This window comes from Beta vulgaris, chromosome 8 (assembly GCF_026745355.1).
Source record: "Beta vulgaris subsp. vulgaris cultivar EL10 chromosome 8, EL10.2, whole genome shotgun sequence".
Taxonomy (NCBI): domain Eukaryota; kingdom Viridiplantae; phylum Streptophyta; class Magnoliopsida; order Caryophyllales; family Amaranthaceae; genus Beta; species Beta vulgaris.
Window position 1 is genome coordinate 49,078,738 of NC_079209.1, and position 24,669 is coordinate 49,103,406.

General features: G+C 37.9%; 1 protein-coding gene across 1 annotated transcript; it reads left to right on the forward strand.

Annotated features, from left to right (window-relative positions):
• The first annotated feature begins 15,529 nt into the window (after window positions 1-15,529).
• On the forward strand, window positions 15,530-16,383 carry LOC104883451 (auxin-binding protein ABP19b). The gene is given in 2 exon segments (XM_048634445.2): window positions 15,530-15,757; window positions 15,759-16,383. Coding segments are annotated over 2 exon segments (654 nt in total). The 5' UTR covers window positions 15,530-15,545; the 3' UTR covers window positions 16,201-16,383.
• Window positions 16,384-24,669: the final 8,286 nt, after the last annotated feature.

Below are 24,669 nucleotides of genomic sequence, written 5' to 3' on the forward strand. Positions count from 1 at the left end.
ACATGCCCTCTCTGGCATTTCTACAAACAGCTTCTAAGCATCACAATGGCTGTGATAATATATATGCACATTTATTCTTCAACCTACTTTAGTTAAGTAAATATCCTAGCTTTTTTTTTTACACGGAAAAGCGTACAAGAAAGAAAACAACAAGATAAACTAAAATTAGCATAACATAAAGGGAAGGACGGATAAACGACACTCAGTGGCAATAGAATGAGCGGGGGCCACATCCTCCCGAGGCACCATGAAAGAGAAGCTGTCATAGCGCGAAAATCCTGAATTGTATGGGCTACCGAGATCTCTTGACCTCGGCAAGATTGTAAAAGGCGGACCAAAGTGGTAGAATCCGTAAGTATCATTATACGAGTGAACCGATGGTCCCTAGCCCAAATGAGCGCCAAGAGGCAGGCGTGTGCCTCTCTGTTTAGAGCCAAAGTAGCAAGGAATCGTTGCGCATATCTCACGAGAGGATTGCTATCGGTGAAGGTCGCGACCCAGGCTGAAGCCCCCTGTTGAGAACTTTGAATCCACGACCGATCAATTCGAAAAATTATCTCTGGAGGGTCCGGATGGTAAACTCCAAGAGTGGCAAAGAAGAGCCCCGGGGGTGGAGAAGCCCCATTGTGAGCCATACCTACCGTAGTAGGTAGCTGAGTAAAACCCGAATGTTGCTTTATTCCTTCATCAAAGTGTCTCCTAAGAGCCTCGACCGTGGCCCGAATCCGTCTGAAGATCTGAGTGTTCCTAGTTAACCAAATATCCCATAATGTATTGATGAATTGCGGGAGCCTGGTACCATTATGACCGTCCTCATCCTTAAAATAACAAACCGGACACATAAGCCAATCCTCAAACGGAGCCGTAGTGTCATGTGCTTTGGTCGGGGATATCTAGTAACACCCAAGCTTCCTCCGCAAGCGGGTAAACCCGAAAAAGATGTTGCCAAGATTCGGTGTCACCAAGACAAATAGAGCACCCGTCAAAGAGGCCGAGACCTCGACGGAAAAGATTTTCCGACGTAGCAAGGCTATTCTGGCTTAGCTTCCAAAGAAATAGTTTTCATTTGGGCATGATGTTCAAACTCCATAGAGTACGGAAGAAACGTACATGCGTCGGAGTTGTCATGCTACTGATATCATTTTATTGTTGTTGGCTAACAAGAGCATACGCTGATTTAGTGGTAAATTATCCTGACTTGGTATAGGGCCAGTATAAAGCATCCTGGGTATTAGAGACCAGGGGTAGCTTCATGCCGAGGATTTGAAAAGCACTGGACGGTGTGAAAAGATGGCAGACATGTCGAGCATTCCAGCCATGACCACTAGGCGAAAGTCGTGCAACAACTGTTAACTACGTAGCGACTTGAAGGGGCACGTCAGTGTTCAAAGTAGGAGTGGAACCATGGACCCATTTATCGCGGGCAGCAAGAATCGTCTGACCATCACCAACCTTCTTAGCACAGTGAGACTGTAATCGTTCTGTAGCTTGACGAATGCCACGCGCACCCCATGATAAGGCGTATCGCTGAGACTACAGACGCGAAGGTTGGTACACTCGAGAGAGAAGTAACTGAGAATTTTGCTGGATGCGCCAAGCATTGCGCATTAGCAACACCGTAGTAAAGGTACCATTGCTCCTAAGACCCAGACCCCCCATTCCCTTTGGGAGGTGAAGTAGAGCCCGTTTTTTCCAGGGAATGCCGCGATTATCTGAATCGGTCCAGAAAAAATGGCCTAGAAGTCCATTTAACTTATTGACAATATATCGAGGGAGGCTAAACACAGCTAGCTGATGCAGAATAGTTGGAACAAGGATAGAGTTGATAAGGATAAGTTTGGTCGATCGCAATAGAGTACGGTGCCTCCACTAGGACATTTTCTCGGAAATTTTATCTAATAGAGAGGTGAAGTGCCGAACTTTAGATCCTTGGATATCAATGGGGGTGCCCAAGTATGTACCTAACGAGGGTTCGGACTCCATTCGAAAAATATCTTTATACTTCCCGGCCCGTTGTTTCGCGAGAGAGGTATTGGGGCTAAATTTAATCAAGGATTTCTGCAAGCTCAACACCTTACCCAATATACAGCAGAAGCAGTCAATCATCATTTTGAGGTTAGAGCATGCCTGTTGTGAAGTTTTAAAGAAGAACAGCGAGTCATCAGCAAAGAAAAGATATGAGATCTCTGGAACTTGCCTGTGGGTCTGAATTCCTGCGAACTGCTTAATATCCACCGCTAAGGTGGTCATGCGCGAGAAGATGTCCATACAAAATAGGAATAAATAAGGTGACAAAGGGTCACCCTGTCGTAAGCCGCACTAGGGCACAAAGGGAGCAGTGACGTTACCATTGATCAGGATCCTATAGGAAACAGTTGAGACGCATTGGTGTATGAGCTGGATCCAATGCTGCGGGAATCCATAAGCAGACAGAACTTTGAGGAGGAAAGTCCAACTCACTCGATCATAAGCCTTATTCATGTCAAGCTTAAAAGTGGCTAAGTGACAGGAGCCAGTTTGCCGCTTATTAATAGCGTGAACTAAATCATGTGAGATGAGAACATTGTCACTCATTTGCCGACCGGGAACAAAAGTATTTTGGAAATTGTCAATGAGCTTTGGAAGTAGAGGTTTCATGCGATTGACCAGACATTTGGAGGCACACTTGTAAACAACATTACATAAGCTAATAGGGCGAAAGTGACTAACTGTTTCTGGAGAGGTGATTTTCGGAATAAGAACCAATATCGAACGATTCCATTCCTTGAGGAGAATCCCGAAAGAGAGGAACCTGTGTATAGCCTGAGTAATAGATATTCCCAAAACGGGCCAATGAACCTTAAAAAACTCTACAGGAAAGTTATCTAACCCGGGGGATTTATCATTAGCTATATCAAACAAAGCATTTTGAATTTCACTGTCCAAGAATGGAGCCAACAAGGATTGCGTCTCTCCCTCCGAGAGTCGAGGGAGATGAAGCTCTTGAAGGAGTAGATCGATGTTCTCCTCGTGGGTCCAAGGATCCTCTACGACAGACCCACAAGGGGTATAGAGGGTTTTAAAGTGTCTCACTATGATCTGAGCAATCATGTATTGATCCTCCACCCAAGAGCCATCTTCCCCTCGGAGCATATATATGTGATTGCGACGTTTCCGTTGTTTAATTCTATGAAACATGAAAGACGTCGGCAAGTCCCCCAGCTTGAGGTGCTGATCCTTTAGGCGTTGGCGCCAATTAGAGTAAGCGAGGGTGGCATCTGCCAGTAAAGAACGCCTTTGATGATCAAAAGCCACACCTTGGAAAGAGAAGAGATATCGGAACCCGTGTCCTATAAGGTATTCATGATACTATTCCCGTTGATACCCCAAAATAGCTTGCGGCCCAAGCACCACTCTTTAAGGCGATCCCGGAGAATGGTTAGCTTCCGCGACAAGGTATACATTGTAGAACCAGCCATGTGAAATCCCCAAGATTCCAAAAGCATACGTGAAACTTCCGGGTGGTGAAGGCACCACGCCTCGACTTGGTAAGGCCGGCGATTTTGTTGCAGTTTAGGTTCCATTTGAAGAAGAATCGGAGCATGGTCTGAAATAGTAATGGGTAAGTTCCGAAGAATGGCATTGGGGTGCTCGTTTTGCCAATCGGGAAAGCATATGCTCGAGCTAATCTTTCCATGATCAATTCATCATCGTCTCGATTATTAGACCAGGTGAACCGTGGGCCACAAAAGGGAATATCGTGTAAATTCAATGCATGTTTCCAACCTATAAAATCTTCCCATCCTTGTATGAAGGGAGACCCGCCCAATTTATCCTCAAAGTGATCCACCTGATTAATATCACCCAAAATTAAAAAAATCGGATGTGGCTGTAATAGCTCTTGGAGACTCTGCCAAAGGGCGGAGCGGTGTTGATGTTGAGACTCACCATACAAAAACAGAGGATTTGTTTTATTTTCCCATTACTAGTAGTCACTTTACAAAAGATATACAACCTAGAACTACTGATAATATCAACATTATGTGGGCCCCAACAAAAAAGAGCCAACCCACCTCGCGTACCTTGAGCATCTACTGCAGAGTCAAAACTAAGACTCGAGCTACTAAACACATTATGGACATATTCTACAGTGGTTTTAGTTTCTTGGAGGAACAAAAAACTCAGTCGATATTTGGAGATGAGCCAGAAAATATACGGAACTGTGAGGTCATCCCTGGCTTTAAGCCCTCGACAATTCCAGGTAAGCAAATCCATTAATCTACAGAAAGCTGATTTGGATCAGCCGCATCCATTGTACCAGTTTCCTCATTGTTCGGAAGTTCCATCTCAAACTGCAGACCTTCATCATTCTCAATAATTTCATTGACAGCCTTGTTGGTGTATGCAGACCAACTAGTGCCTCCATCCAGCCCAATAGATTTTGGGCGTTTCAGAGTTTAAGGAGCATCTGGATGAGCCACTGAAACTGCAGCATATCGCTTTCGAGCACCCGGAGAAGATATGGTGATGTCGGGCGTAACGCCGAGAGGGCTTGCCATGGGTAAGTCCGTTATGGCTTTGGATTTCAAGCCGTGAGTAGCATCCCGCTGCCAAAGACTAAAACCCCCTTTAGCATCCTATTCCTCAAGACGTCGGTTTTTCCTCAATGCTCGAGATCAAAATTCATCCTATTCCGGTGGTAAAAAGCTTGCTAGAGACTGACTTTTGGTAATAAGGAGAGGCCGCTTTGTTTTACCCGAGAACATGGACGGCAAGCATGAAAGACCTATGCCCACCATTCTCGGAGACCCCCCTAGCGAGGCCGAGGAGTCAGTATCATGCCTTGATGAGCGAAGGCCCAACCAGAAAATAGGGTTTGTAGGAGAATGAAGGCCTCCATGGCCTAAAATCCCATGATTGGGCTCAGGAACATGGTCATCCACCTGCAAAAAAGTGTTAGTGGCAGCTTCAAAAGGGGGGGGGGCAGAAATACGAAACCTTTCAGTAATGATATGGGCGATATTGCAAAGTTCAACATGCTCATTTTCTTGCTCAAAGCCCACACCAATCAACATGCTCTCCTCCTGAAAACCCGACCAGTCATACCAGTTACTAGGCCCCGCCTCATCGGGCCTAGGAGGAGCCCTCATTGCCCAACCCTGCGAGACAACCGTTTCGAGAGTGTCGTCCACATGGGGCGACCCAAGAGATGACATAGGCTCATAGGAAGTGATTAAACCCTGAGTAACCATAACTGGGTTGCGAAGAGTCGACGAGCAAAAAGAGACAGCTGCCCTCAAAGAGCGATGCGCCCAAGCCCCGAAACCCAACGAGGATAATAACCCTCCACTATGCTGTTGGGACGGGGGTCCTAACCCAACTGGGGTGGACTACTTGTGGGCGGAGAGAGATTAAGGTCCATACTACAAGAAGCATGCACAGTCCGCCCAGGGGGAGGAGCCGCCGAGCCTTGGGAAGCATAATTCGGATCATCTTGCGTGATCCGTGAAGACGACTGATTAAGGCAGTGTCGTAGCCATGATGGGGTGCGGTGTCTCATGGTAGAGTTGGAGAAGTCGGGAGGCGGGTTGGAGAACGAGCATGCCTTCCTCTTCCAATTCTCGAACACACAATTGAAGAAGGCGATTCGCATCATAGGCTGAGAGAGCACACCGACCTGTATTGTGGCCCACTTTAAAAGCCCTGTTTTTAAGAACGTTTATTAAATGTTGATTATATTTATTAATATTAATTATATTCCGAACTTCTTATTTTATTTGAGTTGGAGTATGAATTATTTTGTCGTGTTGTAATATATTTATTTATTTAAATTTTATGAAATTATTATTATTAATTTATATATTGCTAGTTGAGCGGTATTTTGCAAATTAGGAAACCAAACCAGGTTCCTATCCAAACCTTTTGTTATGTTGTCGGTTAATGAATCCAATACCTCGACCCTTCCTTCTTTATTCTCGTGCCTTTAAAAACCCAAAACCTCAAGAGGAAACCCCCAAGCCTATGAAACCTAAAACCCCAACCCCAAAAACTGAAAACCCGAAACACTTTCTTTCTCTCCTCCGTCGTTGCCTCGCCAGCGTTCTTAAAGATCGATGGAGCTTTCCCGTTCTTCTGTTCGCGTTGGTGTTGCTCGTTTTCTCTCTCCTCTTCATGGTGCTCCTGCACCGCCTTGAGCTCCGTGGTGGTCCTGTCATCGCCACCGCGTGCTGCTGCGGTGATGTTGTTGTGTTGTGTTGTCGCTTGTTGCTGATGGTTGGTCGGTGCTGTTGCTGCACGTAACTCTTGCCGGTGCTATTGTACCCTGTCTGCCACCATGTCGTTTTGCCTCTTGATTGAGGTGGTGCGTGCCTTTATTTCCAATCTTGATTATGATTTGTTCATTAAGTTGTTATAGTTTGCTGAGTTTACTTAGAAATAGATTTCATTTCACTTGAAGATTTGATTTAGCAATTGATTTGTGATTATGAGTTTAACTAAAAGGTGTTGTGGTGGTTTTTATTGGGTTGTTGTGATTATGATTGTTGTTGTATTATTGGTTTTTCAAGGGAAATTATATAAGGGTGAGTTTTGATATCGTATAGATAAGAATTTAGGTTGTCAAAGTTGTATAGATTAGAAATCTTATGAGCAGCTTATAATGATGTATGGATTATTGGCCTATATCGGCAAGTAAACTAATATGTTTGATTCCTACGGGAATGTTAGTAAACTAATGAATAGGTTGCTTTAGGAAGTTCATTAGTTGGTTTGTTTAGGTGATGTTTTGGAATAGTTGCTAATTAGTGCTATTGTTGGTGAGGTGATTATTGGATGATCATTGTGGAATTGAATCTCATTCGGAGATGAAGATCAATGAAAGAGGTTATGTTGGTGGAATCTGAATCACAGTTCAGTTAACTTTTATGTTCAGTAAAATTATTTACTCATGCCCTTGTGTGTGTGGATCTCTGTGTTCTGTTTTCGTAAATAAGTTCGTACTATGGCTATATATATGAATGTGATGATGAAATGTCATTGATTGATTATGAATACGCAACTGTTTTGCTGGCTAAATTTATGAACTGAAAATAGGAAGTGGGCAAGATATGGGTGGAGGACGGTTACTTCTTTTGACCCGATACGGTTGTCTACGCTCCATAACCTTGGGGGTAGTATTGCTGGGCTCCATAACAAACCTTGGAGGCAGCGTTTGTCCAAAGTCTATACTTGCCACTGATTTGTTTAAGAGAGTGAGCTTTGCCAGTGTTGTAATGGAAAGAAGTGATTTGACAAATAAAATGTTATGATTTATCATCTAAAAAGATTATTATTAGTCCTCATGTTTTGTTTGATGAGCAACATTTCCCATTTCCCTCACAAAATGCTACTATTCCCAATTCTTATGACTTCCTCACTGACGACATCTCCCCATACTTAATCTAACACATGCTCTTCGCTAGCCCACAAACACACAACACAACTCCTCCTAGGCTCATCTCTCCACATGGCCCACATGTCTCCTTGTCTGACCTAGCAGCTCTCTCTGGATCCATTCTCCCTCCAGCGCCCCTAGTTCATGGGCCTGCTACCATGGGCCCAACGCATCTCTTCCCTCAATTGCGTGTCACCCAGCGCCTCGCATTGGGCTTTTTAGTCCAGCTTCAGCATCGCCTCCTTCACATGCCTCGCCAAACACAAATCACGCCCCTCTTGGGTCCTTTCCCTTGGGCCTATTTCAGTCATTCGAAATTCATCTCCTCTTCTCCAACCTACTTCTCCTCCCGCCCTTAGGGTCACTACTCAGAGTCAACACGGGATATTTATACCCAATAAAAATACAGTCTTCATCCTCATGTTGCTCGTTCTCCTCTTCCTCGTAATCTAGAGTATTCTCTTAAGGACCCGAATTTGAAAATGGATATGGATGACGAATAAAATTGTAACAGCCCCTGTCCTAGCTTAGGTTAAATATTAATTAAAAATTATACTTTCTAGCAATAGTGGAAGCATGAGCATAATCAAACGTTACGGAGGCTGTCACCTGCTGGAGTCAACCCATTAATATGGCTGGGTTAACTCTACGAGCTACACTTAAATCAAACATTCATCACACATGAAAATTAATTTAGTTATTACAAACCCAAAATAAGATTTTAATCATAAGTTTAAACAGTATTCATAAACAGAAGTAAATCTCAAAAGGTGATCATGTTCAAGCTTGCATCTGCTATGGTAGTTGGGACATGACTTCATATTCGCTCTTCCCTCAGATTACCTTAGTTTGCTAGTTCCTGCACAAAAATCTGCCCCCACCAGGACAGGTTCATAGAACAAAAAGAAGAAAGAAAAATCGGCTTACGCTGGTACACATATCAACTCAAAGATAATTATGGTGGCTGAGAATAAAATGTATTTACAATCCAAATTTACTTTGCAAAATCCATGTTTTTTAAAAAAAAATAAACACCATCTCATCATGAATTTCCACAATTTAGTGTTTAAAGATAATCACCAACTTCTCAATACACACACAAAGTCAAAACGGTTTTCTAGTTATGCGTAAGAAGAAGAGTTCACACATTGAGGTGCACCTAAGTGCAAACCTCCACACAATTCGGAGTTAAACTCCTACTTTTACTCGCTTGCAAGCTTTAATAGGACATGTCCTCACACATATACACACATTCCTCTTCTATACGCAAAAAGAATTCAGAACCATTTATCACAATTTCGAAACAAGTCACCAATGTTCGGTGATTGAAAGAAAACTGTTTATTACTTCAATAAGGATGGTTGAAGGTGGTTATGACAGTAGTTAAGTGATAGTTTGGAGGTGCAACAACGCTTATAAAAATCAAGACCGGATCACACAGTCCCTCTAGTAAAGAACTTGAGTTATCTTAAATAAAAAGAATGTTTTTAGATTCCGAAAACAAGGATGTACTTAGTTTGAATCCCAATTTGAATATTAACTTAATAATCTAAGTTCCTCAAACTTAAACCTACTGGAACATTCATCATTTGTAAAGAAAATTATTCATTCAAATTCTCAAACAAAACTAACATACGTTTGTTTCTGAAATGCGGTTTTTAAAGTGAAATTTTCCTACTTTGATGTGTTATTGAATGAGGAAGAACTTTAAACAAGTTCTCATACTAAAATACAGTAGCTTAGTGATAAAAACCTTTGAAATAATCCTTTAAAACGTCTACTTGTCATTTACTAAACATAATCTCATAAGAACATGGAAAACTAAGGTAGTTTAGTCACCTTTTTACTATAAAAATCAACTATCAAATAAGATGTACTTTTTAATCATGAATACCTACACATGCAACCTCTTAATCCTCACTTAACCTACTGTTTCATCAACCAACATCATCCCAAAATACTTCAAATTCCAATCACACACAAAATTTCATGAAAAACATCAAAAATCACATAACTAGTTCTAGTGTAGTGAAAGAACATAATTTTTCACTTGATTTATGAACATGCAATGATTAATCATTATCTAAGACTAATATACAGTAGATATTAATCACCTAAAACTAAGAAAATCATCCTTAAAATCGTTCTCAATAATTTTCCCAAAATTTGTATAAACTAGGCTTCCAAATGGAGCTGTTTTATGTGTACCTTCACTTCTAACAGCAATAATCCGACTTCTCCTTCTCCTTTGGACGAGATTTTTACTTCTTTGGAATCCTTAAACACCTATTTATATCCACACAAAAATTCATAAGGATTGACTTAAGGAAAGTACTTTAATTTACCCAAACAAATCAACATACCTACTGTTTTTCTGGTTGAAGAAGATGGTTCTTTTTCTTGAACTTCTTGGCCATTAAATGGTAATCTTTTTGCTTCCCAATATGCTCCTATATGTATAGAACATGAATCAAGATTTGCATGCAATGTTTTATAGAGGAAAATGGAAGAAAACGAAGGAAGAAACCAAGCTCTGCAATCTCGCAGGAGCTGGCGAGTGAGAGGAAGAAGAATGGTGAGTTCTGGGCAGCAAGATTTTGTTGTGATAATGTGCTGAAATTTTTATGAGGTGTTGGTATGCATGTGAACTAAGTCTGGGTATTTTTTATATCTCGTGATCTCTTCTTCAATAAGCCAAATGGGGTCTTTGTTCCTACTTGATCCTATGCAGAAATTTCTGTTCTTCTTTTGTAATATCCTAAGCCTAATTTTTTATATTAAATTGCCTATTAGTGATCTAACTTTCCCAAAGATGATTATTTTACTCAAAAACATCCATAACATATACTCCTTAATTTATCTTAGCCCATATATATTAAAGAACTCCAAAGTCCATTCTATTATGCACAACCACCAATTTGCCTAATAGTTGAACATGATTTCTATCTTCCACTAGTCCTCAATTTCCACATCTCAACTGCTTAAAATAATATATCGATACTAAATGTTCCCATGTAACTTAGTAATATTATTATCATTATATAATTCTTTCTAAGTACTAATTACACACAAGCACAAATTATTATTACACACACTTATCATACGTATCATCTACGTACGATCACATTTAAATTTCACGATTTAAGTTATTTAATCATATACTAATCTTTTATTATTTACCGGCTGTTACAAAAATGTTCTTATTAAAAATAAGATGTGGGAGGTGGTGTCCCATCGCCCTGGTGTTAGTATTATTCATTCTATGTGGATTTTTGCTCATAAAGAACGTTCTAACGGATCTATTGAGAGGCATAAGGTTCGTCTTGTAGGTGATGGTAAAACTCAACATGTTGGTGTTGACTGTGGAGAGACATTTAGCCCGGTCGTCAAACCGTCCACTATTCGCACCGTGCTGAGTTTAGATTTATCTAAAGCATGGTCTATACATCAACTAGATGTCAAAAATGCCTTCTTGCATGGTGTTGACTGCGGAGAGACATTTAGCTTGGTCCTCAAATTGACCACTATTTGCACTGTGCTGAGTTTCGGTTTATCTAAAACATGGTCTATACATCAACTAGATGTCAAAAATACCTTCTTACATGGTGTACTCAAAGAAACTACCTACATGCATCAGCCCCTGGGTTTCAGGGACCCTCACTATCCTAATCATGTTTGCTTATTGAAAAAACCTTTGTATGGAGTCAGACAAGCTCCTCATGCTTGGTACAAATGTTTTGTAGATTATGTATTCACTCTGAGGTTTTCTCGTAACATGTCAGATCATTCTCTCTTTATCTACCGCAAGATGACCTATCTCTTATTATATGTGGATGATATTATTTTGATTATTTCATCAGATACTCTCCGCCAGCATATCATATCTCGTCATAGTTCTGAATTTGCAATGAAAGACTTGGAGCCTTTGAGTTACTTGTTGGGCATTGTTGTTAATCGTCATTCAAGAGGTCTATTTCTCTCTCAGAAAAATATGCTACAGAGATTATTAAACGTGTTGGTATGTCATCATGTAAGCCATATCCTACCCCAATTGACACTAACACAAAGCTCAGTGCTAAAGTTGGCCAACCGTATAAGGATCCCTTCCATTATCGTAGTCTTGCTGGAGCTCTTCAATACCTCACTTTACGAGGCCAGATATTTCTTATGTTGTGCAACATGTATGCTTATTCATGCATGACCCACTACTCTCAAGCACATTGTCCGCTACATTTAGGGTACCCTTGACCATGGTCTTCACCTTCATCCCTCTTAAATCACCACTCTTGTCTTATATACTGGTGTTGGTTGGGACGTATGTCCGGATACTGGAGGATCCACGTATGGTTGTTGTCTTTTTCTTGGAGACAATCTATTATCTTGGTCCGCCAAGAGACGGGCTATATGTTATCCCGCTCTAAGGCAGAGGCGGAATATCGTGGCGTAGCTAATGTTGTTTCTGAATCTTGTTGGCTATATAACTTGGTTCTAGAGCTAAATTGTCCCATCCAGAAAGTTACTTTAGTCTATTGTGATAATGTTAGCGCCATATATCTATCGGGTAATCTAGTCCAGCATCAGTGCACCAAGCACATAGAGTTGGATATCCATTTTGTTCGGAAAAAAGTGGCTCGTGGGCAGGCCCGTGTTCTCACACGTCCCATCTCGATATATATCAGATTGCCGATATTTACAAAGGATCTTCCTTTGGTATTATTACATGAATTTTGGGACAGTCTCCATGTTCAAGAACCTCCTGCTTCCACTGCGAGGATGTGATAGAATACACACAAATATTCATCCTATTTTGGTTAAGTAAATATCCCAGCTTTTGTATTAAGAAAGTGTATACACTTTTACCGTATTCTTAGCCTTAAGTTATGTAAACCTATCCTGTATATAGCTAGGCTCTTGTTTATGGATGGTAGTGTGCAAAATTGGTTAAGCTTGGATTGTGCTCTTCGATGCTTGGGAATCAATGTGGAATGGGAGACTTTGAAAATTCGAAAAGATAATCGCTGAAATTTTCGTGGGGTATTCATGGTACAGGAATGATAGTTTTTAGAGTAGAGAGAAAATTGAATAAAATATGGAGAAGTTTTGCATTAAACTTGCTCAATTAATCTCAATACAATAAGTGCCTTTTATAGGCTTACAATAAAAAGTAACTAACCTAAAAGTTAGCCACACTACTAAGTAGTGGAAAACATGTCCTATACCATATCCTCCATAACTACTATTCACTAATCACATTTTAATTATAAAATAAATTACCCACTAACTTACTACTAGCCACTAATCCAAATTGTTAGGAAAATCATTTGACTACTTTTGGAGCATAATCCAACACACCCCTTTGCTCCAAAAGTTGTAGCAGCCATTTGTAACATCCTATTTTGCGTCATATCGAACCCACTTTGTCAACATTTCAATATGTTGATGTGCATTATCACCAACATTTTTACTTTTTTTTGTTGATGCACATTATCGCCAACTTCACAGTTTTGATGCACTTCTCACCAACGTCACATTTTCGGAGCACTTCTCTCACCACGACCTTGTGAAGCACTTCTCTTCACCACGACTTTGTGAAGCACTTCTCTTCACCACGACTTTGTGAAGCACTTCTCTTCACCACTTTGCATAGAATCACAAATATATTTTTTTTCAACCACTCTTGCCATGGTGGTTTGCCCTAAATTTTTTTTCACTCATAAAACAGAAGATGGCCTGCAATGGCTTACTTCTTACTCTCTCTCTTTCTCTCTCTCTCTCTTTTTTTTTTTTGGGCCTCCAAGGATCTAACCTAAAGCTCTTGATACCATGATAGTTTTTAGAGTAGAGAGGAAATTGAATAAAATATGGAGAAGTTTTGCATTAAACTTGCTCAATTAATCTCAATACAATAAGTGCCTTTTATAGGCTTACAATAAAAAGTAACTAACCTAAAAGTTAGCCACACTACTAAGTAGTGGAAAACATGTCCTATACCATATCCTCCATAACTACTATTCACTAATCACATTTTAATTATAAAATAAATTACCCACTAACTTACTACTAGCCACTAATCCAAATTGTTAGGAAAATCATTTGACTACTTTTGGAGCATAATCCAACAAGGAAGACCTTGCTTTTCCTCACCAGTTGGCTATAGAAATGTGATATATTGGGAGCTTAATTTTGCATGACTTTGTTCTGAAAGTTGTGTAAGATCATGGATATATATTTGAAAGTAGCAATTTGATCAGGTGGATCGTTTAATCCTTCACCATTTGTAAAATGTTGATATCTCTGTGTATGCTGATTTTTTGTCAAGCCCTAATTAATGAAAATCCAAGTTATAAAAAAAATGATTAATAAAATTTAATAAGTTTAATTCAGCAAAAATTAAGTATGACAGTATCAGAAAATAAGATCAAATAAATTCAGATAAGTTTATTAAGCAAAAATAAGTTGAATAGAATAGGCTTAATATTTAATTATAGATGTCTAAATTTTAAAATATGAATATGCGAGTCATTTAACTAGAACTGGGCAAGTGGCATAATATTCTAGTTCATATTTATATATCTAATAATTAGATATCTAACTTTTATTTTGGTGAAAATTCATACCTAAAGACATTAGTTTTTCTTCATTTGTAATGGGTAGGGAAGTAACATTGAATTTGGAACAAAAACAAAGAAACAAAGGTGGGCCTCACTAAGGGATTTACGGGAAAAAAAATCTAATAGGTTGTGATGTCTTTGAAAAAAAATGGTGCTATGATATGGTTATTGAAATATAAAAAAAAAAAATTATATATAAGGTAATTATAGGAAAAAAGTTTATTTTATAAGATGGTTATTGTCGAAAACTCCAATTTATAAGAATTTCTCCATTTTTTATTAAGTGATTGATTTTCTTACTTATTTTGAAAAGGTCAATGTGTGACTGACTTCTCTCTCAATAATTAAAAAGTTCCTTTTTTTTTTACAAATTTTTTCTTTTATATTATTGGTCCCTAATTTTATTTATCTCTCTAATTTTCTTAAGAATGTGTGTTACTTTTTCATCAGTCACTTAATAAAAAAAACAGAGATGTATTACTAAGAACTAGATATGGAAATATCCAGCGGATGATCCGATCACCCGCTTCACCCGCACTATTAAACGGATGGAAAACCCGGTTTAAACGGATGAGAGGCGAGTGACGCGTTAACGGGTGACGGATTCGTGTGATAATTTTTCATCCATCACCCAGTCCATCGCCCGGTTACCACCCGACCCATCACCCGTTTATATATATATATATATATATATATATATATATATAACTTATTGTCTTATGCAAATTGTTGTGGGTTTTATGTTGTTGGGCTACTAGATTTTTTTCTCCTTTCACCCGGTAATCACCCGATCCATCCGTTTCACCCGCGGGTGATGGATGGATCGGGTGAAGCGGGTGGATGCGGGTGACGATCCACCCGCCCCGAACCCGATCCATTTCCATCTCTACTAAGAACATAACACTGATCAACACATGTAATTCTTAATTTTTTTATCATAGTCTACATTTAGATGATATAAACTCTAAATAATTACTCCATAATTACTCCATACGTCTCATATATAGTGCTCACTTCTTATTTTTCACGGGTTTAAGAAAATTGAAAAGAGTTGTAGAATTTTCCAAAAGTATATATTTAAGTAAGTGTTTTTTGATATTTTTATCTTGAAACTAATTTTTTTTATTCATTTTCCTTCAAAACAAAACTAAAAAGCAATAAATGCTCCCATATAAATTGATTATAAAAAAAAATAGGCATAATATTTTAAGATACTAAAAAAATGCGGAAATTATATTATGGGATGGAGGGAGTATAATATATGTATATGATTGGATTAGTTGAAAGTGATACATGTTTCGTTTTCTCAAAGTCAACTAAGAGCCTCATTTTAGTCTTTCTTTGAATTTAAAATTATGTTCATCTTTGTGGTGCCGCCTACACTAGTTTACTTGCATCGGCAACCAATAATAAAGCCGAATGCGACCAAGTCAAAGGCCAACTGTCTTGTGAGCAGGTAGACTCATACTATGCTCAGCAAATTCTATAAAAAGGATGCTAATGGCTCGCTCTAAGCAATATTAATGCAACTATACCTATCTCTAGCTTACAAAATGAACAAGCCTGCAATTTTCTTCATCTTCTCCATCTTAGCCTCTTTCTCCCATGCCATAGAATTAGATTTTTGTGTTGGAGATCCTAGCCTCCCTAGAGGTTCTGAAGGATATGCCTGCAAAAATCCTGCTACAATCACCACAGACGATTTTGTTTACACTGGTTTCCGTGGTGAAAGAACCACCAAATATTTTCAGAAACAATGTAACTTTAGCATTTGCAAATGCATTCCCAGCATTGAATGGCTTGGGCATCTCCATGGCAAGGTTAGACTTCGGAATAGGTGGTGTTATACCACTACATTCTCATCGTACATCAGAAGTTATTATTGTTAACCGTGGTACGATCATTGCTGGGTTTATTGACACAAGCAATACAGCATATTATAAGAGGTTAGAGGTTGGTGATGTCATGGTCTTTCCACAAGCCATGCTTCACTTTCAAGTCAATGTTGGTAATACTCCCGCTACCGCATTCGTTAGTTTGAATGGTGCAAATCCAGGATTACAACTCACTACTCCCTCCTTATTTGCTGGCAATTTGCCTGCTGACATAGCTGAGCAAATCACACTCTTAAGCCACAATGAAGTAATGCGATTGAAGAGAATGTTCGGCACAGCTTAATTTCCTAGCATGTACTATATTGTTTATGTTAAATGCATCAGATTTACTTTCATTGTCCAGCATAATTTATTTAAAGCCTAATACATTTGAAATATTGTTGTAATTGTAAGAGTGTCCCATTGAATTACTTGGAGCTTTCTCAAAGTAAATTGGTATGAACTTTTCTGTAACATTACATGGCCATATTCCTCCTTGATTGAATGATTTTTGTTCTAAAGTTCATATAGACTGTAAGAATTTTATCAGAACATTTAAAATTAAGAAGGAAGCATGAAATTAAAATTTGAAAAGTACAATAATTTAGAAATGAGAATTAAAAGATCTCGTGCAAATGAATATAATGGTAAAGTTTATACGTTCTACTATCAATAAAAATCTATTTTTACGTAAAATTTTATTCTAGAGTTTCTCTCGCAGGAAGAGGAGTAAATTTCTCGCGCAGAGCTTGTATTTCCTAAATACTACAAGATAATTGAAGGTCAATACCTTTACAATATTTATGCATTGGTCGTATAAACGTATGACATGCATTGTTGATTTGTTTAGCATCTTGACTTTTTATTTCTTTCAGCAATAACCTTATCCTACAAACCGACTTGTATAAACTTTGTTGACATTAAAAATATTGTGTACCAGGCCCATGCACGTGTCGTGCGACAAATACTACTCACTTCCACTTTTCAAAATATGCGATTTTCTTTCTCTCTTAGATTAATCATTGAGAATTTTATTAAGGTTGGAGAACAGAGGTGATTTCCTCAAATATAAAGTAAATTTTTAAAATTATATGTATGTATGTATATATATATTTTTTTTTTTTTTGAGGAGATGTATATATATATATATATATATATATATATATAATATATATATATATATATATATATATATATATATATATATATTATGGCCCTTATAATATTGGGATCCCGTGATGTTGGGCTCCTTACACACCCTCATCTACCTCCCTAAAAATTATGTTTGGCTTAACTCTCGAATTGCAAAGCCTGATTCCTTAATTAGGAACTTTTATTAATACTCTTGCAATCGATTTGGTAGGTGATAATAGTAATGAATTTTAATGTGATTTTGTAAAAGAACAATACACACGTTGGTATCGATGGTGGGAATGACCAGAATCCATCCTTAGCAATATGATGCTTTTCTTACCAAGCTAAGCTTGGCCTAGTGGTATAGAAAGAACCTTTCAACTTAAAGGTTGGGAGTTCGATCCCTCTAGTGATACTTTGGGATAGGATTTCCCCTTACCATCCCCCCCCCCCCCCCCCGCCTTAAGTGTATGCCTGCAAACACAGGAAGGGTACCTACAAGATGTTTCTGTCTGGCAGGACCTTTCATCTTACCATGAGGTCCCTAGTTGGAGGGTCCAAAAAAAAAAAATTCGTTTTAAATTTTTATTACCATCCATTACCATATTAGAAATCGATAATACTCCTTTCATCCCATATTAATTGATATAGTATGATAATGTCTATTGTTCATATAAACTACTTTGGACATAAATCTACTAATATATAAGGATGAATATTAGTGTATAAGATATTGGATTGTTTCAATGCATATCTTTAAAAATATCAGCATTTAGTGACTTTCATTTATATAGTAATGGTGTTTTGTATTGACATGTGTGAAAGTCAAATAACTATCGATTAATATGTGACTTAGAGATAATTGTGTGAAAATGAAAATTTGTGAAGAATATTACATGCTTAGAGATGATATCTCATTACCATGGTAGTGGGTAGGTGATTTTCCTTGACAATTACATGTGATTGTATTATCATTACCACTATTTAATACTGCTTACCAAACAATACATGTCACTGAGGTCATAAAATACATCCATACTCATCTCCAAATGAATATGGCCCAAAAACCTTGATTTACACTGCCCTTTTAAAAGAAATCAAAGTTCAATCTTTTAATTTTATTCCCAGTCAATATACTATGATTCTTTTTATAATATTAAAACTATTTTTAATATAAAAGTATGATTTTTTTAAATCATTAAATAAATAAAAAGATTCATCAAATCAGTACATAAATAAAATGATTCTTAAAATCATTAAATAGATATATATATATATTATAATCAATACTTTATAATACTATCAATTCCATCAATATTGTAATATATGTTCTAATAATACAGAATATTACAATTATAATTGATCATTACTCCTATTTCTATTAATTCAACCCGACAAATGAGTGAGACCTCCACCACTTAATCTATGATAATTCGCTTCCTAACTCCCTATCCATCGACCCTTGTCCTAAACTATGTTTCTAGGTCCAAACTAATTTAATTTATAAATTATTAATTCTCCAACACCTTCGGATGAGAAAAAGCATCTAAGGACCACACGCAAGAAGCCAAGAAAATAAGGGGGAAAGGACTATACTAATATTTAAAATTGGTCCATTAATCGAAATCCGTGTTTGCCATATGATTTTTTTTAGGGTTTTTTCACCAGGTACTCCTGTGGTTTTCCGAAATTCATGGGGCACCCCTGGTTTTAAAAAAATGCACCAGGTACCCTTATTATTCAAGTTAAATGCACCAAATACCCTTAATGACTAACGGTGTTAAGTTTCCGTTAGTCATTAGGGTTAATTAACTCTCTAACCCTAACATTAAGCCCTAATCTTAACACAACCCCTCCCCCACCCCTCCCTCACCCACGCAGCCCCCTCCCCTCCCCCACCCAGTCACCCACCCAGCCCCCTACCCATACCCACCCACGCACCCCCCACGCAGCCCCCCACCCCTCCCCCACCCACGCAGCCCCCCACCCCGTCGAAATTCCTCCATTTCTTTTTCTCTCTCCTTCTTCTTCACTGATTTCTGATTTCGAAAATGGTTTCGAAATGTTTACAAAATTTGTTTTCGAAAATGATTTCAGAATTGGTTTTCGAAAATCGTTTTCGCAAAAGGTTTTCGAAAATAATTTCGAAAATGGTTTTCGAAAATAATTTCGAAAATGGTTTTCTAAAATAATTTCGAAATGGTTTTGAAAATAATTTCGAAAATGGTTTTGAAAATAATTTCGGAAATGGTTTTTGATTTCGAAAATGTTTTCAAAATTGATTTTCGAAAATGTTTTCAAAATCTGTTTAGAGGGTGCTGGTGGTTTTTACAGTGCAAGGGAAGTGGTGGTGTTGCTGCTAGGGGAGGGGGAAGCTGCCGGGGGTGGGGGTAGGGGTGGGGGTGGGTTGGGGAAATCTAGGGGGATGATGAGGACTGCTGCAGGGGGTGAGGGAGGGAGGGAGGGAGGGGGAGGGGGTGGTGGTGGTAGTGGTTGGGTGGTGGTTGTGGTTTCAAGTCATGGGGTTAGGGTTAGAGTAAGGTTAGAGGTTAGGATTTAGTTAATTAATTAGGGTTTAATTAGGGTTAGAGAATTAATTAACCTTAATGACTAACGGAAACTTAACACCGTTAGTCATTAAGGGTATTTGGTGCATTTAACTTGAATAATAAGGGTACCTGGTGCATTTTTTTAAAACCAGGGGTACCCCATGAATTTTGAAAAACCACAGGGGTACCTGGTGAAAAAACCGTTTTTTTATATATGGTAGCTCATCATAATTTTTTTTCTTATTAAAAAGCATGGACAATACAATTTATATATTGGACATGTGACCACACTTTTCCTTCTTAAATGAGCTTCACTCTGTATACCAACCTGATATGATGAAAGAAATCACATATACCATCTGTTGGGTATACATCCCAAGCCCCACATCAAGAAGATAAGAAAGAGTTACCTAGTTTATAAGAGTTTACAAACTACATAAGCATGAGGCCTTTTGGGAAGAAGCCCAAAAACAAATCCATGCGTGCTAGACCCAAAGCGGACAATATGTTGTTAAATCCCTAATTTTATTATCTTCTTGCTCATTTGCTTGGGAACTGTTGTAACTGCTATTAGTAATTCTTCTGGAAAAGAAAAACTAAAACTCGATTATGTCCGTGAGTTAATTTTGGGGGAGAGTATTCGTTGAAAGGAGAGTGGGGAGTCATTTGGGGCTTATAGTGCTGAAAGTAGTAGAGGAAGAAGGAAAACAAAGGGAAAATGGGGTTCATCTCAAAATAGATCGAAGTAAAGGGGGCAAAGTAAGTCTAAAGGAAGAGCTGGTATTATTTGTTGTAATTGTGGGGGGAAGGGTCACCCAAAAAGGGAGTGTCCACAACCCAAGAAAAAGGGTGGCAAGCTTGATCACAAAGAAAAGCAAGACAATAATGATTCTGACTCATCAATTTTTTTTCTCCAATTGGTGAGATTGGGGACGCATTGGTGGTGAGCATTGATAGTTCCATAGAGTCGTGGATATATACTTGATTCAGGTGCATCTTTTCATTCTTCACCTTGTAAAGAGCTATTTCATGACTTCAAGTTAAAGAAGTCAGGAAAGGTTTATCTAACTAATGATAAAGCCTTTGAAATTGAGGGAAAGGGAGATGTGATGATTAAGATTACGATGGGGAGTACTTGGAAATTGCATGATGTTAGGTACCTTCCAGGCCTAGAAAATAATCTGATTTATGTGGGTCAACTGGACTCAAGTGATTACGAAACTATGTTCGATGAACGGAGATGAAAAATCTCTAAAGGTTCCATGACCTTTGCTAGAGGAACCAACGTTGGCACGTTGTACACTATTGTAGGGTGTACGAACATGTTAGCTACGACCACAACGGATGAGACCAAGTTATGACATACTAGACTTGGTCACATGAGTGAGAGAGGGATGAAGATTTTAGCTTCGAGCGACAAGTTGTCAGGATTGAAATCAGTTGACATGGAATTTTGCGAGAGTTGTGTCTATGGCAAGTAGAAAAATGTTACTTTCATAAAAGCCAAAAAACAGTTGGGAATTAATAATCCAGAGTTGGTGCACACTGATTTATGGGGTCCTTCCCCAGTAAAATCCCTTGGAGGCTCACGGTATTTTGTTCCTTGCATCGATGACTATAGCAGGAAAGTGTTGGTCTACTTCATGAAGAGAAAATATGAGCTTCATGAAACTTTCAAGAAGTGGAAAGATGACGTCAAAAGTTAGACTGGTAAGAAGATTAAGTGCATTAAGTCTGATAATGGAGGTGAGTATGAGTTGGCAGGGGAATAAGAAACTCTATGAGGAGAACGACATCATTTTGAAGAGGACTTATTCCAGGGAAACCTCGACACGATAAGGTTGCGAAGAGGATGAACAGAACACTACAGGGAGAGCCTAAGACATTTTGGGCAGATTCAGTAAGTACAACAACTCTCTTGATTAACAAAGGGCATTCAGTTACTTTGGAACTCAAGATACCTGAAGAAGTGTGAACTGCGAAGGAGGTAAATCTTTCTTACTTGACGCTTTTTGGTTGTGTTGCTTATGTTCAAACTGGGAATCGTGACAAGTTAGACCCAAAAGCTGTTAAATGTTTCTTTATTGGGTATGGTTCTTTAGAGGTTGGTGATGTCATGGTCTTTCCACAAGCCATGCTTCACTTTCAAGTCAATGTTGGTAATACTCCCGCTACCGCATTCGTTAGTTTGAATGGTGCAAATCCAAGATTACAACTCACTACTCCCTCCTTATTTGCTGGCAATTTGCCTGCTAACATAGCTGAGCAAATCACACTCTTAAGCCACAATGAAGTAATGCGATTGAAGAGAATATTCGGCACAGCTTAATTTCCTAGCATGTACTATATTGTTTATGTTAAATGCATCAGATTTACTTTCATTGTCCAGCATAATTTATTTAAAGCCTAATACATTTGAAATATTGTTGTAATTGTAAGAGTGTCCCATTGAATTACTTGGAGCTTTCTCAAAGTAAATTGGTATGAACTTTCTGTAACATTACATGGCCATATTCCTCCTTGATTGAATGATTTTTGTTCTAAAGTTCATATAGACTGTAAGAATTTTATCAGAACATTTAAAATTAAGAAGGAAGCATGAAATTAAAATTTGAAAAGTACAATAATTTAAGATAATGGAATTAAAAGATCTCGTGCAAATGAATAATAATGGTAAAGTTTATACGTTCTACTATCAATAAAAATCTATTTTTACGTAAAATTTTATTCTAGAGTTTCTCTCGCAGGAAGAGGAGTAAATTTCTCGCGCAGAGCTTGTATTTCTAAATACTACTAGATAATTGAAGTTCAATACCTTTACAATATTTATGCATTGATCGTATTAACGTATGACATGCGTTATTGATTTGTTTAGCATCTTGACTTTTTATTTTTTTCGGCAATAACCTTATCCTACAAACAGACTTGTATAGACCTGGTTGAAATTCAAGATATTGTGCACGACGCCCATGCACGTGACCGATGACAAATACTTTTCACTCTCACTTTTTAAAATATGCGATTTTCTTTCTCTCTTAGATTGATCATTGAGAAATTTATTAAGGTTGGAAAACAAGGATGATTTCCTCAAATATAAAGTAAATTTTTAAAATTATATATATATATATATATATATATAATATACATATATATATATAATATACATATATATATATATATATATACATATATATATATATATACATATATATATATATATATGTATATATATATACTATATACATATATAATATATTATATAATATATATACATATAATATATATATACATAATATATATATACATATATATATATACATATATATATATACATATATATATATATATACATATATATATACATATATATATATATATATATGTTTGGCTTAACTAGGGATGGGCATGGGTTCAGGACCCTACCCAGACCCTGTTGGTGCCGACACTAATTTAAGGGTCTGGGTCCAACTTTTTCCGACCCTAAGGGTCCGGGTCTGGTTCTGGGTCTAGGTCCATGTGAATTTTTTAGGGTCCGGGTCTTAAAATTTTGGACTCAGACCCTACCCTTAGACCCTAAATTTATTTAATATCTTTTAACTTTTTTTAAAAAAAACAAACTGATTTTCTTAAAGACTAAAACCTAAACTAAAACACCCATTCTGAACTCTTATGTAAGTTGTGTTTGTTTCATTTTTTTCAGTTTCTATGTTTGTGTTTGTTTCATTTTTTTTTTCAGTTTGTATGTTTGTGAATTGTGTTTTGTTTCGTTTTTTTCAATTTATATGTTTGTGTTTGTTTCATGCGAATTTCAAATGATTATTGATTTTAATAATGCTGAAAATTTGGCAAAATAAAGAATTTAGGCCTGCACCCTCCAGACCCTCTAGACCTTCCAGACCCTTGCCCTCAAGTCTGCCCTCGTGTCGAGATGTCAGAAGTCCAACAAGATCAACACTAGCAAAATACTCAGCCACAAAATTACTAATCTCTTCACCCACAATCCCTTGAATTATACTACCTTCTGGTTGTGTAGGATTTCGAACTTTATCCTTCAAAGTTCCCATATATCTCTCAAAAGGATAGCACCACCTCAAAAACACTAGACCACACAGCTTAATTTCTCGAACTAGATGGACAATGAGATGACCATAATGTCAAAGAATGCGGGGGGGGGGGGACATCTCAAATTTGCGTAGAGTTTCAACTACTCTGGCCTACAAGGCATCGAGGGTCGACGGTTCTAGGACTTTGTTGCATATTGTATGAAAAAATGAATAGAGTTCTGTAATGGTGTGCCTCACATGCTTTGGAAGTATCCCACGAATTGCAATTGGTAAGAATACTTGCATCATGACATGACAATCGTGCGATTTCATACTCGATAACTTCAACTCACCATTTAAGGTAACAAAGCGCTTCATATTCGATGAGTAGCCAGTGGGACCTTAATGCCATACAATGACTCGCAAAAAATCCGTTTCTCTGCAGCGACATCGTGTAGCAAACTGGTGACAAAAAATTCTTCTTCAAATTCTCCACCTTTTTACTTTTCTGAGTTTCATCATCAACCCTTTCCTCCACTATTTTCTTCTTCCTTCCGTCCCTTTTTGAGCCCACAACTCTGGCGAATCCCCTTTTTTCCAAGTAAAGTCGTGACCTTAACATCTTTTGTCTTGCCCGGAATATTCATAAGTGTGCGAGAATAGCTTCACAAACATTCTTCTCTATGTGCATGACATCCAAACAATGTCTGACCTTTAGATCTTTCAATATGTGAGTTTTCAAAAAATGACTTTTTTCCATAATCCTGTAGGTCATCAACCTCACTAGCAGGTTTACCAAAGACTGTTTCAACCCTTCACCTGATTATAAACTTCAGTACCAGTTAATGGTCTTGAGCAACTTCTTCTTCAACCGTCCCATCGAATGCCTTCTTCTTAAACCGATAGGGATGGTCGCGCTGAGGAGCCTTCTGTGCGCATATACACATGTTTGCAGCCCTTAAGGTGTGTAGATTTCATGTCATCTAAACAAATCGGGCAAGGTTGTTTTCCTTTAGTCTTATACCCAGATAAGTTCCCATAAGCTGG